The sequence below is a fragment of a genome, unplaced genomic scaffold (assembly GCF_019419815.1).
Source record: "Pyrus x bretschneideri cultivar Hongxiangsu unplaced genomic scaffold, Pyrus_bretschneideri_v1 Contig35, whole genome shotgun sequence".
In the NCBI taxonomy this organism is placed as follows: domain Eukaryota; kingdom Viridiplantae; phylum Streptophyta; class Magnoliopsida; order Rosales; family Rosaceae; genus Pyrus; species Pyrus x bretschneideri.
In genome coordinates, this window is record NW_025999668.1 from 926,102 (window position 1) to 941,877 (window position 15,776).

Here is a 15,776-nt window from a genome sequence, read left to right on the forward strand (position 1 = left end):
ACAAAGTGAGAGAGACTCAGTGAAACAGTTAACTCTCTCTGATCTTCTCACAAACAGATCACAATGAAGCTTACTACCAGACCCTCCCCACTAGTCCCTACTCCAAAACACAAGGCAACATTCACCTGCTGCACCCTTACTCAATTACCAATTGTAAACCCCAATCAGATGACCTTCACTCACAACCTTCCCAACTGGCAACAATTGCTCAATCCAGTTGACATTAGCTCCCTAGCACTCACCCCTTTCACCCCCATAACCACCACCACCACAACATCTTCTGCCACCGCCACTGCCGCCGCCAAACAACCCATTCGCAAAAATTGGATGGAGTACCAAGGCTTCACCAACTGGGAAGGTCTTCTCGACCCTCTAGACGCCAATTTACGTGGCGAGATTATAAGGTATGGACAATTTGTCGATGTTGCATACAAGGCGTTTGACTTTGATCCGGATTCCAATTCATACGCAACATGCAAGTACTCGAAAGCCTCCTTGTTTGAAAACTCCGGGCTTCCGGGAACTGGGTACCGGATTACAAAAAATTTACGTGCCACGTCCGGCATCCAGCTTCCTAGCTGGATAGAAAAGGCTCCGAGTTGGGTCGCGACGCAGTCTAGCTGGATTGGCTACGTGGCGGTATGTCAAGACAAGGAGGAAATTGCAAGGCTTGGAAGACGGGACGTAGTGATTGCCTATAGAGGTACCGCAACGTGCTTGGAGTGGCTCGAAAATCTTCGAGCAACTCTCACCCAACTCCCGTCCGTACTTAATAACTCAGGCCTGGACAACTGTGAACCAATGGTCGAAAGTGGATTTTTGAGCTTATACACTTCAGGAACCGACTCAATCCCGAGCTTGCAACAAATGGTACGCCAAGAGATTGCACGGTTGCTTCAATACTACGGCGACGAGCCTCTCAGCATAACATTCACCGGGCACAGCCTTGGCGCCGCGCTAGCAACGCTCGCAGCTTGCGACATTAAAACTACGTTTAACCCGTCACCACTGGTCACCGTCATGTCGTTTGCCGGGCCACGTGTCGGAAACAGTAGCTTCCGCCGCAACCTGGATAAGAAGGGCGCAAAAGTTTTACGCATTGTGAACTCCGACGATGTAATAACTAAAATACCGGGTTTCGTAATCGACGACAATGAAAGGCGCCATAAGGCGTGCGATGGTGGGTTCCGAAAGGCGGTAGAGTTCCAGAACTGGATCCAGAAGAAGGTGGAGGACACGCAGTTGTCGTACGCAGAGGTTGGGAAGGAGCTCAGGTTAAGCAGCAAGGACTCACCTTATCTGATGGGCACCAACGTGTCCACGTGTCACGAGCTCAGCACGTACCTCCACCTCGTCGACAATTTCCAGAGCTCAAAGTGTCCGTTCAAAGCCACGGCCAAGAGATTATTCAGCAAAAAACACTAATTAACTTAAACAAACCGTAGAGAGTAACATCTGACGACATCGTTTTAGTCATCTTCTCTGTACATACGAAAGTATTTCCCGCCAAATTAGGGGCAGGGGGGGTCTCAATTTTTTGTAATTACAAAACGAGATAAATTAACTAATTAATCATTGGTTTGTGTTTGACTTTTCTACCGTCGATGGAAATGAAAGTGACATTAATTGACTTATCTATTACACGGCTAGTTAGCTTAAAACGCACCTCGGCAGTGGCGGAAATGAATCATCTCTATGCACTTTTAGTGCAGGTTTGGTCTCCATTGATTTTTCTCCTTTCTAATAACTAACAATTTAATCTACTACCACTCTCATTTGTTAAAAAAAAAAAAAAAAAAAAAAGGGTTTAAAACATAAGAGAAAGACTTCAATTACTTAATCGGGTATCTTTATGGCTGCATTATTTGAAACACCGTCACATTAACAGCCATGCTTAAGTTTCACTTGCAAAGAAGTGAAGTTGCCATGAAACCATTTTTCTTTTCCTTATGCTTTTACTCTCCCCAAAACACACAGAAATACCAGCACTTGTTTACTCTCAAATTCACAGCAGGAGCACGGGCTTCTTTTTATTCGTAGAACACCGGCCCATGTTTTGGCAAGAGCAAGACTAAAACCCAAAAAGGCCGACAATGTTTGTTTCTTACGGGTGGAGTCATTAGAAGACTGAAGTACCCCCGGTACCGACCCATTATTACGGAATATTGCCCTTTGACTGCACCGACTTAGGACGCAGAACGAACGCGTTGTCGTCCTGCTAATTTCGTTGTTGACGTAAATGGAACCGGGGTAGCGCCGTCCATACCCACACACTTTGTCAGTAGCTTTGGGATAAAATGACTGGAATAACCTTCGGCGCCGTTCTGTAACTGCTTCAGAGCCAAAGCTTTATAACGCACGAGCATAAAACTGTGGTCAAGCTTTTATATATGACTAATCGTCGACAACCCAACCGATGTCAACCATAGGCTCGGCGAGCTGTCCTCCAACATTTCCCGATGGTAATGCCAGGGCCTCTTCAGTACTGACGACTCTTGATGCCAAAAAGGAGACCAACGAGACAAGACAGACTATAAACTTGATAGCGTTTTTATTTGGATTATTGTGTTTCTGTTGAAGACCTATGAAGAAAGAAAAAGGATGAGAAGTAACGCTACACTTATAATTTATTTGTATCAAAAAAGTTGTTCTTACCATTTATTTATATCATCATTTGTATTATCTTTTTAATAAAGATGAGATCTATATTCGTTGACGGGCCCTATCTCTATTAGAAAAAATACAAATGATGATAAAAATAATAGATGATAATACAGCATTTTAGGGACATAAGTGATAAAAAGAAAGACCGAGAAAATACACTAGATATATCGGATTAAATAGCAAACCAGTTTCAAGAACATATATAATGCCTTTCTAATTGTAGTAACAACACGTATATAGAAAAATATTTGAAACCTCCGTTAATTAGGAGGAGTTCAAAGTTTTTTCCAAGCCAATGGAGGTCATTGAGCCCTCTAAATATTCATACCACTCCATAAATACCCAAAACGTTGTTTTCTTGACATTTCATTGAGGGTGAGGGTAGGGCTTTTTCATTTTTCTCAGATTAAAAATTCAGAAAAATAATTTCCAAACACTATTTTTTCTTCATGCACACTACCAATTGATTTATAATCTTGTTGATCCTAAAAATTACAAAGTCTACGTGGCGCGCAGGCCAAGTAACTAATGAGCTAACTACATCCTTTTGTTGATGCGGGGCGTGCCAACTCGTTGGCCGAGCCTAGCCGAGGAGTACAATTTGTTGATGTTGCGTTGAGTGTGTTGCTGATTTCTTGATCTTGCGACTGCAGCCAAGGAAGGAACAAGTCTCAGCCTTTGGATTCTCAAGCCTGAAGACAAGGCTGCTAATTTTGCGAAGTTCACGAATCGTCGGCGCCGGATTCGATCATAGTGATTATATTTGTGAGAGTATAAGCATGTCGAATCGACACCAGACTATATGAACACAAGTACTCAAAGGTGATGTATGTCTTGATTGTAAATGTGGTTCGGCCGTCAGAATGCCGATCTCTGAAACTCACTTGTGAGTATCTAATCATAAAATCACTCGGAGTTCAATGTGCCGAATGTCGTAACTCGTAACATTTTACTTCATCGAGAAGGCTAATAAGATGACCTCTGCCAATAAGGATTCGAAAACCCTCGAAAACGTGCACCAGTCGAAACGTCTTTTCCTCATCAATGCATTAACTCTGCCGCAACATGCAATTGTGTGTCCTTAAACGTCGAAAACCTCGATCCCATCTTTGGAAATTTCCAAGATATCCGAAATGATTGGTGATTTCCCGATTGATTTTTCCCTAAAATTTGAAAATCAAACGCTTAAGAAAATCAAACGTTTGACCTTCCTCTCGAGATGCCTATAAATATTTGAATCCCTTCCACTTGCATTTCACGCTTTTAGAAACCCTTAAAAATCTCCTCGCCATTTTGCTTTCAAACTCCCAGAAGACAAACTTTCACCCCAAAAATCCCTCCAAGCTTTCCTCCTAGAACCCTTCCAAGCTTTCCCCAATGGCTTCCAACACCTTTATTTCGAAGCTCACCGATGAATACAGTAAATGCAAAGGCTTCATTGATCGGAGCGTCATCAAAACTCTGCGTTTCGAGAGTGATATGAGCACTACTTATCAAATCCTGGGGCCACTCTTCAAGGATGCAGTATCATCGTCCATCACGACACTCTTTAAGGCTCATTGCCTAACACCCTTATTGCAAGGGTTCGACTGGTTAAAGTGGGACCTAACGAAGCCCCAAGGAGCCTGCCCTACGACCAATGCCAACTGGTATCTATGATGCCATTAGACTATCGACCATAGAGCTAGTCATGGACAACGAACTTCTTATGGCAGCGCTGAGTCTGTGGTGCTCGGCCACCAACACCATGATCCTTCCCTTTGGCCCTCTCGGCCCCACCATCCTCGACATCTTAGCTATTCTTGGGACTTCTCCTTCTAGCATCCCGATAGATGCCGCCCTTTTTGGATACCCGTCGAATCTCAACCTCAAGGCACTTTTCGACGAACGAGTCGTTGAGATGCTAAGTTAAGACGGTCAAGAGCCTTCGAAAGAAGAGGTTTAGAAGCTACACAAGAACTTCTTCAATTACAACACCCTCATCCTCCATTTCACTAGCTGAAGAGAGACAAGTATACAGAAGAGAGAACACGAAGCCTTCCTATTTTACTGGTACAACAAATTTATTTGTTGTACCAAGTCAAACAAATGCCTGGTCGAAAATATGATAGTGGCCAAAGCCCTGGCTAGTGGTCACAACCTGGCGCTCAGCCCGGCCGTTCTCCCCAATCTTCTTCGCTGCCTGGGCGAGACGACTAGTGATAAAATTGACCCAAACCAGAATGGTCCTCTCTAGGTCTTCTAACTTTGGCTACAAGTCTATCTGGCCACACTTCAGCCAGAGATTTCCAGCTTCCAAACCACTACCTCGCTCGGTCTTCAGTTGGCATCACGACCGGCGTCTCCTCACCAGGCCAAAGAAGTCTTCAAATATTTCTTCAGCCTAGATGTTCTTTCTTCGGGCGAGTTTTTAGTGTATCGTCGCCAAAACCACCCATACTCTATCAGGCTTCCATCATCGGCATGGAATGAAAGTGAAGATGCCGCTCTTCGTTAGAATTAAGGATCGATTGTGTTAACACATAACCTTCCCCTTGGTTGTGACTGTAGTCGAACGAGTTGGGAGGTCTACTACCCCTACTTCATTGCTCGACAACTTGGCTACCTCCAAGGTTGTTTGGTACCTCTACTTATTTCCCGTTCCCTCCTAAGCCGAGAACGCCTTTCTGGCTCTTCATTAAAGGAGTGTAGAGATTTCGAGAAAGAGTTTCAGGACCAATGCAAAATATTTCGCCTCCGACCAACTCTTCCTGAATCTTTTGGCACTGACACCTTCGGCGACTGGTGGGAATAGTACACTCAAGCCTTTTTTGGGGTTTCGGTCGAAGACGTCGTCAACAAAATTTTTGGCGATCGGCCCAGAAAAACCTTTATCCCCCAATCCAAAAAGCTGACCCGAGGTATACAGTTACCTCTACCTCTATTTCTCTTATTTACTGTCACTACCTCACTAAAGTAATCTTGTTTCTCAGATGGTCGAACGTCGAAGAAGGCGGATGTGATTGCTGCGGCTGCGGCCAAGAAAAAATCTGCCCTCTCCAAGAAAAGCAAAACCGCCATGGAACCTTCGCAAAGCAAATGGCCTCGTTCGGAAGCTGAGGAGGCCAGTGAAGCTTCTCGACCCTAAAAACGCGTCAAGAAATTAACGAAGAAGAGGGAACGGGAGATTCACGTGATCTCCAGCCACATTACTGGAACGACCGCCCCTGATGACTCTCCTCCCGCCCCGGTTGCCCAAACCCTGACGGAAGAATGGCCAACATTATCCTGCCAAGTAGCTCGACCCATCCCTGGGGCCGTGGCTGATTTAGGTGCTACTCTGCTGGTCGAGGAACACGTAGTCGTGGAAAAATCTCCCGAAAAAATAATTGACGATCATCCTGGAAAAGGTATGATTATGTCGTGAATGACCTTCCTTATTTTATCAGATTTACAAGTCTTAACAACTTTTTATTTTAGGATGACGAAATGCCGTCGGCGAGCCGTCCTTGACCAATCAACACTTCTACCATTAATCCTTCAGCAGTTGAGGCAGCTGACCCAGTCGATCCTCCTACAGCGGATCGCCGGAAGAGTCCAATCCTCAAGCCTGAAGCGACGACAGAGATGTCAATCCATCTGCAAGATCAAAACCTCGACATTCCTCCCCAAGAGGTCACTTCGGCTTTTGTATGGCTCAATCCCCTTCTCTATTCAATTTCATTACAACAAATCTGAACTTAGAAAATATTAAATGTTAGATGCCCGACCATTCATTTCACTGACAGTTCTACACGTCGAAAGTTGTTATCTATATTTCCTGGCCACCTCAGTAGCTGTTGAACGTGGATAACCTTCATCGGCCACGTGAATTGAGGAGCAACCTTAAACGAGCTCTCTGGGTTCAACCAATGAACCAGAGGACATGGCCGAAGTCTCCTCTTAACAGGTTTAAAGCAAATTCCCTTATGAATGATTTACTTGATGCAATACAAAGCAATGATGTGATAAATAATAGCACTCAAATTAAACCCTCTTATTGACAATTGTAGTAAAGATGTAAGTAGGGATCGTTCTAGGGTGGGGATTAGGAAGGATTGCTAATCTAATAAAAACTGACTCAAGAATACAAAACTAGGCTTAAAAACACTTAAATAAACTTAAAGACTCTCAACTAGACTTATATGACTCAAAACAAACTAAAAAGACTCAAAACAACACAAAACAATCAAATAGACTCAAACTAGACTCTAGGACTTAATTTGGACGACAATAGAATTGGTTTTAACTCAAAACACTTAAAACACAAATTGGATAGATTCTAGCCATTTAGACACAACAAAGACAAGGGGATTGGGTTTTTGGACGAATTTAAAATAAAAACAAGTAACTTAAAGACTTAAACAAAGTTTGGATGAATTTGGGTATATGGATGGGTGATTAGCTAGCTAGAGGATTCTTTTCCACACATGATACATTTGGACACAAGTTCATTTCCAGTTGCTTTCTCAATAAACCATGAACCTCAACATCCCAGATTAACTATGACATCACTAATTAACCCTCAGATTTTCCTTTAGTTATTGGATTGGATGACATCATTTGACAACCCAAAGCATTCTTCAAAAGTTCCCTACATGACATCATAATAGAGATACAATCAAAGATCATTACGTTCTATGAAAATCATAAGTATTGACAAAGCATTCGTAACTATGACATCATAATACTCATGCCAAGAATTTAACTTAACATGATTGTGATAAACAACCTTTACTACTTGTGAATATAAGTTTGTAACAATTATGTAAAACTCCCTTATATTATAGCATAAAATTCAAGCATGCAAACTAAGTGTGCACCCTTAATCAACAAACAAGAATAAGTTCTTAATCAAACGGTTAGGTAAATTGCATTCACAATTTATGAAATCACAACTGGAATTAATCAATTCATATTGCAAATATAATCATGGTTTCAAAGTCTCCACTAGCTAAAACAAGTTTAGCCTCTTATGTTCACAGCAAAACAAAGAGAATATAAATTCAACATTAAAACTAAGATAGATTACACCTAGAAACGCTCCAACAATCCAAGCTTGAATGACCAAAACGTCCAAGGCTTCTCCTCTCTCTTGCTTCCTTGCTAGGCTCCGGCACAAGGTGTGGAATGGCTAAAAATTGGGTTCTGGTGTATTATGGATGGTTGGTGCGGCTTGTGGTGGATGGTGGAGTGAATGGATAGGTTTGATAGTGGTGAAAGATGGATTACCCCATAATGGATTTGTGCGGCAGATTATATATAATTTAGGAGAGAAAGGTTAAGGCATTAATAAATTAATTTAGAAAGGTTTTAAGGCTCCAAATCCTCCAAGAAGAAGGTAAAAAATTAGAATCCTAAGAGGAAAAAAGAAAGAAACTTGCAGCAAGGACATAAAATAGGAAATAGGAAAGGGAAATGGGGTTCCTTGCACGGCAAGGAAGGGAAAGAGGAAAGGGAAGTGCGACAACCTTCTTTGGCTGGGATTAATGCTTCTGAAACTTATATTTAAGTGTCCCAAATCAATTAGGAACCCTCTTTGCAGCTGGGAATTAAGTAGGAAAAGATTAGGATTGACTAAGTCAAAATAAGGAAGTTTGACTCAATTTTCCTTCTTTGTAGTTGATTCCTTTTCTTCCAAGTCTTGAATTAATTTCTTCCATCTCCTTAGCAGATTCCTAGGCTCCTTTGGACTTCAATTTCGTCCATCCATCTTGCTCCAAGCATATGCTATCCAATCCAAGCCCAAAACTACTCCAAAATGCACCAAAATGCACTTTCTTGCCACTTTAGTCAATTGGACCTACAAACACACGAAAATAGCTTAAAATACTAAAATAACTAAGCACTAACAAAATAAAAATAAGAAAACAAGCTAACTAAATCACTAAATATGCTCCTATCAAGCAATAGTGATACACAGACTAGGATGCTTGAACTATTGGTCAGTAAAGCCTTCGAAGATGGCCACGTTGGCCAACCTCGGCAACCTTCTTTTACGAATGTTCCATTACAAGCCGAGAAAGGATCCACTCGGCTACAACCAATTGACTTAGAGAAAAGAGGCGGATCAAGCAGTAGATCTGACGAATCTCACTAGGGAGTAGAAGCAGCATCCAGTAATATGACCGAGGTCTAAAGAATGATCGACTCAGCCCTAAAAAAAGGGCCGAAGTTCCCAAAATTCATCGACCCGTACCCGACTTATGTGGAAAAGTTCGAATACCCTAAAGGCTTTAAGATCCCGAACTTCAGTCTGTTCGTCGGAGAATCGTCCTTATCCTCATTAGAACATGTGGCTCAGTTCACGGTGCAATGTGGGGACGTCAATAGAAACTTCCATAAACTACGGCTATTCAGCTTTTCACTGACAGGGTCAACTTTTGCTTGGTACATTAATCTCCCACCAAACTCCTTCCAGAGTTGGGAAGAATTGGTTGAGAAATTCCATGAACAATTATATCGACCAAGGATGGAAATCTCCATTTCATCATTGGCTAGGATGGCTCAAGCTTCAAACGAATCACCGATGGAATACTTAACAAGGTTCAAGTCGGACAGGAATTGGTGCCGAGTACCTTTTCCTGAAGTTGAATTCGTCAGAATTGCCCTAAACGGCCTAAATGTGGAATACAAAAAGAAATTCCTGGGGGCAAATATTCGAGATATGTACGAACTTGCTCAACACGTTGAGCAGTATGAGTATTTGCTTCAAGAGGAAAAAATATCAAAGTCCCCATGCTGGGGAACACTATACAAGAATCCCACGGTCAGCTACGCATTGGCCGAAAGCGAGGACCCCCAGTATGCCAGTGTGGACGCGGCTGAAATAGTGATAGATAAACCATACGTTTGGCATTAGCTCAAGTAAGTCCCAAAGACGCCAAGACCCGCTCGGCCGTCGAGGAGATGAGTAAAACATCAAAAGTTTACACTTTCGATATCACTAAAGCCGATGCAATTTTTGACTAGTTGTTGGTAGCAAGGATCATCAAACTTCGGCCAGGACACAACATCCCTAAGGTCGAAGAATTGAAGGGCAAAACATATTGCAAGTACCATAATTCAAACAAGCATGCTACCAATAATTGCGTTGTGTTCTATGATGCGATTCAAAATTGGATCGAAAAGGGTAAGTTAAAATTCCCGGAGAAACAGATGGCAGTCAACGTCAATCCCTTCCCCTCAACGACAATTGGTATGGTGGATGCTCATCTCCCTAAAAACAAAGGAAAAGGAAAGGCCGAATTCGTCCCGGTGCAGCATTTCCGTAAGCGGAATGGTCAACTAGGACTGAAGATTGATTTATTTTCAAATGCACCACCCACAGAGCCTTTAGGGCCGACCATCGTTAAACCCATGTCAGGTTCTAGTTCCGAAGAAACTGATGAATCAATGGTTTTATGCGACCACTGTAAAACACGAGTTAAACCTAAAAAGAAGGCATCTCCGACACCAACTTTAGGCCCACCATCCATGACCGCTACAAAACCGCTAAGGGAACTCAGAGTCGGCCCATGACACCAAGTGTTTGAGAGACTCGGTCCACAGGTACAAGCAAAAGACCCAGCCCCAGTTAGACGACACCGTTTTATAATGAGGATTATTACTCGCGCAACTCAAGCAATTTGAGTTCATCAGTCGATCGAAAAACCTTCAAATTGCCTAAGCCACAAGACCAACGTTAGTACAGTTACAATTCTCCAATTGGCTTGTATACGGCGTTATCTAAGTCTCAAAAATGTCGTCGCCAGCGGATAGATTGCATAGCTCGACGACAAGAAGCGCAGGCTAATTCGACTACCCAGTGGCAGCCAAAAAAGGCAGTAGGAAGCGGTGACAATCGGCCTACGCCGACTATCATGGCCGAATTACTTCAAGGGAAAAAGGCAGTTGCTCACGACTTTCAAACCACTATTGAAGAGTCTGAGAAAAACATCAAGCTTCTTCTTCAGCCTGGGGAGATAAGAGCTCGTCTCGCGCATTTTGGACAAGAAGCTAAAAAAACTTCCCCTATTACCACCGCAGGAACCGTTAGTCAAAGTATGGCGTAATCTGCACCCTCCATTCCTCGGTGAATCCTTGAAGTACATGCGGGAATTTCATAAGAAATATTCCGCCAATGACTTATATGGACTACCCAAGGCATGTCAGAAAGCCCTCGACCTAGCACTAACTTGCCCTGATGCCGAGCAAATTATCCAAAAAACTTTTGATCCAGCAATAAAAGCTAGGTTCCAGCATATACGTGAGGCTCGGGTCTTCGACTTTGAGGTCGACCTATACACAAATATAGATACCACTGAGTTACCCTTTTCACTCGAAGACCTTCAGCATTTGCGATATCAATTTTCACAACCATATATCTTTTCAGCCTTACAGCTGATGAGGAAAATCATGTGGCACGTTTAGACGCATACTTAGACACAAGGAACGCCCGAATCATCTATGAAGAACGAGCCCGTAAAGTACTACAAGAACGAAACCAATCTTCGGCAGTAAACGCGCTCGAGGAAGATAACCAAAATAAAATAGATTCAGTCCATACGCCTCAAGAGCAGGTTCATACCGAAGTGCTAAATAGTCCAATTGAAGATATTCCAATGGCTGATACTACATCTACTACTCTGGAAGACGACGACCAAGACTCGATGGGTCCCTTAGTCTTCGAGCATATTGAGATCAATATGGTCCATGTCCTACCGGTTGAGTTTCAACCAAGAACTCATCAGTCAAATTTTTTGGATGGGGGCGTGGTTGCCGAAGAAGCCACACAAGTGGATTTCGTCGCTACTGACGAAGATAGGGAAGTCAGTAAAGGCAACAACCTTAAGGCAACCCTTACCGAATTATTTCCCTGCTCCTCTTTTGTTAATCTCCAATATCTAAAGCTGTTATACATCACGATTCATATTGAAGAATTTCCCATTTCCAAGGTGTTTGTCGACTGTGGAGCCACAGTTAACATCATGCCGATTTCCGTCATGAAGGCATTACGCCGTTCTAATGACGAGCTTATCCCATCAAGGATAACGATGAGCAGCTTCATCGACGACAAGTCTCAAACCAAAGGAGTACTCCCGTTAGAAGTCAGCGTTGCCGGTCGTAACCACATGATGTCATTCTTTATAATTGACTCAAAGACTGACTATAATGCAATGCTCGACAGCGATTGGATCCATCAAACAAGTTGCATTCCTTCATCGCTATACCAAGTTCTCATATTTTGGGACGGCAAATCGGTAGTAGTGCACCCAGCTGATAATCAGTCATTCAAAACCAACATGATTTAGGCTCGCTATTATGACGATCATGTCGGCTACATCACTCTCCAGGGTTTTAACGAGGATGGACGGCCGACCAGAATTTTAGTTCAGAAAGCTACCGAGGTAGGCATCGAGATTGTACAACAGGATTCGGCGAGACTCGGCGTGGCAAATCTAATTACCAATGCCAATGACTGACGTCGCCAAACAAGGAAGGTGTCCAGGCCGCGGTTTCTTCGACCATGGAATGTTTGCTGGCACATTGGTATGCCATTGCCAAGTAACCACATTCAGGCATAAACTTAATCAAATTTTTTGTCGAAGCGAATAACGGCCCCATTTTATCGTTCAACAAAGTTCAAGCTGTACCAGCCGAACTCGAAGATAATCGGCCCTAGGTTAAGGACCCATTGGAAGAAATCAATGTTGGCACAACCGATGAGCCTCGACCATTGTTTATCAGTGTGTTATTGCCACTTCCTATGAAGGTCGAGCTTTGTAAACTGCTTCATGAATTTAAAGATTATTTTGCGCGGAATTATCATGAGATGCCAGGCTTTGACTGAAACCTCGTCGAATATGAGTTACGCATCAAAGAGGGGTGTAAGCCTTTCTGACAACCCCCACACTGGTTCTCGACAGAAGTACAACTCGGCATAAATGACGAATTAGTTCGGCTTCTGAAAGCTGGGTTTATTCGGACCGCTCGGAACCTCGAATGGTTGGCCAATATCGTCCCGATGTTAAAGAAAAGTGGAGCCCTCCGTATTTGCATCGATTTTTGTAATTTAAATCTGGCCACTCCCAAGGATGAATACATAATGCCAATCTCGAATTTACTAATTGATGCCGTAGCCAATCATGAAATGTTATCCTTCATGGACGGCCATGCCGGTTACAACCAGATCTTTATCGCTGAGGCTGACATTCACAAGACCTCATTTCGTTGCCCGGGGGCACTCGATACCTACGAATGGGTCGTCATGCCATTCAGCCTCAAGAATGCCGGCGCCACATGCCAGCGAGCCATGAATACGATATTCCATGATTTGATCGGTATGGTCATAGAAGTTTATATCGTTGATGTGGTCGTGAAATCAAAAAGTCGCCGAACACACCTGGATGGTCTTCGGCAAGCATTCATTCGCATGCGACAACATAATCTCAAAATGAACCCGACCAAATGCACCTTCGGTGTATCGGCCGGTAATTTTTTGGGTTTTTTGGTGCGCCATTGTGGCATTGAGGTCGACGAAAATAAAGCTCGCGAAATCATTAGCGTTCCACCCCCGATGACCAAGAAGCAACTCCATTCATTGCTCAGGAAGATAAATTTTCTCCGTCGTTTCATTGCTAATTCGGCAGGCAAATTGAAAGCATTCTCTACGCTCCTTAAACTTAAGGACTCCGACAAGTTTGAGTGGCGCGAAGAACACCAAATGGATTTTACGCAAATCAAGGTTTCCCTTACCACGCCACTAGTACTAGTACCGCCTCGTCGCGGTAAACCTCCCAAGCTGTATATTTCGACAATCGACGAGTCCATCAGCTACCTCCTCGCGCAAGATAACAATGTTAGGCTTGAACAAGCTATCTTTTATCTCAGCCGCAATCTGAATTCGCCGGAGATCAATTATTCACCTGTTGAGAACCTTTGCCTAGCTTTGTTTTTTACCGCATCTAAACTTCGGTACTACATGCTCCTATCGGTCACACAGTTCATTGCCCAAACAGATGTTATTCGTTACATGCTTACTTGGCCTATCATTAAAGGCCGAATTGGGAAATGGACAATGGCTTTATCAGAGTTCAGTTTGCAGTACGTACCCTAAAAAGCCTTCAAAGGCTAAGCCCTCGCCGATTTTTTGGCCTAACACCCTTCTCCTTATGGCTTTGGGGGCAGTGACGTCGACATCGGCTTAGTCACAACACTTGACAACCACTGAACGATGCATTTTGATGGCTCCAGCACCTCGACCTCGACTGGTGTTGGTATTGTTATTCAATCCCCTGACTACTACCGTTGGTATTTCTCTCTCAAGTGAGATTTCAGTTGTACTAATAATCAAGCCGAGTATGAAGCTCTTATCATCAGCCTTCACGTCCTGCACGATTTAAGAGCAACCCGTGTCCTCGTCCTTGGAGATTTTGAACTAGTGATTAACCAACTCAACGACGTTTTTCATTGCATGAGTTGTACTCTTGCGCCTTATCATATGGTCGCCACCTGTTTGGCCGAGTCATTTGAATGGATTACATTTGAGCACATTTCGCGTATTTGGAACACTAACGCCAACAAACTCGCCCAAATCGCCTCCGAAGCACAACTCAAGGGGGGCAAGCTAGGCCAGGTAACACCCACAGTCCTGCAATCTAACCCAGCATTGGTTAATCAGAAAATTCTCCAGCGCAATCACATGATACGCATGAAGGTGATGTTGTTACCATTATTACTAGAGCGAGGAGACCCTGTAGAAGTATATGCCGTTGAGACACTACTAGGCGATTTTACAATATCTCGATAACCCCAACGGGAAACATGACCGGAGAACGAGGGTCCACGCCACGAATTACGTGTCATACCAAAATGAATTATATCGAAAGGGTAAGGATGGGTTACTATTACTGTGCCTTGGCCCACAGGAGGTTATCGAAGTAATGGCCACAGTACATAAAGGAATTTGTGGAGCTCACCAATCAAGACGTAAAATGCGCTGGTTGCTCTGACGACACATCTACTTCTGGCCAAGTATATTAAAGGATTGCATCGAATACACACGGGGATGCATACTTTGCCAGATTCATGGACCATTGCAGAGAGCCCCGACCAAATTACTCCACTCAGTTACTAAACCATGGTTGTTCAGGGGATGGGCAATGGACGTAATCGGCAGATTCATGGACCAATGCTGAATCAGATGCCCTTATCATGTTGCAGGAACTGCTGTCCCTTTCAGCGTCATAAATTCTTAAATGCCAGGGCCTCGATTCCGTGAGGGCATATCTAAACGATCTTGCAGCTGATGGTTAGTTGAGCAACGAAGCCATCACTTGAACATCTTCTACTCTCGAATGAACTCGAGAATATTTCGATATTTTCGAGAGAGCTTTTCGGGGTGAAAGTGACTTGAAAGCTACAATGGTTGTTCAAAAAGCTCTACGTCTAAAGGTTGAAATTTTGAAGACGAAGAAAGAAACGTTGGCCGACCTCGATCGTTAAATTGTCAAACTTTAAAACCGAAGATCGGCAGTTGCTTCCAAGCTTGCAAGAGATTTCGAGTCGGGCGATAAATCCTGCCTAACCCAATATGCAACTAGTGTGCGGCGGGTTAAGCAGCTGAAGATGGATAAGAGGAATCGGCAAGCCGAGGTCATTATAGGTGAGGTGAGGTGGTTGAAGTTGAAGGTTGTCCTTGAAACTCTTATTCCTTCCTCACCTTAGGGATATTTAGCTGTGAACGAATCGACCATCTGTATTTGTATACTCATTTTTGTAGGCTTATTAATAAAATAAACTCTATTCTCGCATCTCCTACGTGACCGGATAATGCTTCTTTAAAAATTCCCCATTGATTGGTAGTTTATGAATTAAACCGGTTCGATCTTAGAGATGGTATGCCCTTTTTGCCGAGGACTTTATGTACGATGAACGGCCCTTCCCAATTTGGCGACCATTTTCTAAACTTAGGGTCTTTAATTCCAACCGGTAGCACGGTTTGCCATACTAACTCTCCTTCGCCGAACGTTTTTTGTCTGACATGCCTATTATAAGCTCGCTCAGCAATCTTTTTCTGTGCTATTAACAAGTTATAAGCGTCAAGCCGAACT

General features: G+C 43.3%; 1 protein-coding gene across 1 annotated transcript; it reads left to right on the forward strand.

The window, feature by feature from the left end:
* Positions 1-312: 312 nt before the first annotated feature.
* On the forward strand, positions 313-1,778 carry LOC103944969 (phospholipase A(1) DAD1, chloroplastic-like). The gene has a single exon (XM_009355460.3). The coding sequence runs from the start codon at positions 328-330 to the stop codon at positions 1,423-1,425; it is 1,098 nt and encodes a 365-aa protein (XP_009353735.2). The 5' UTR covers positions 313-327; the 3' UTR covers positions 1,426-1,778.
* The last annotated feature ends 13,998 nt before the right edge of the window (positions 1,779-15,776 follow it).

Excerpts from the sequence above, each read along its gene's own strand:
- LOC103944969 (XM_009355460.3), top strand. The coding sequence starts at position 328 with ATGGAGTACCAAGGCTTCACCAACTGGGAAGGTCTTCTCGACCCTCTA.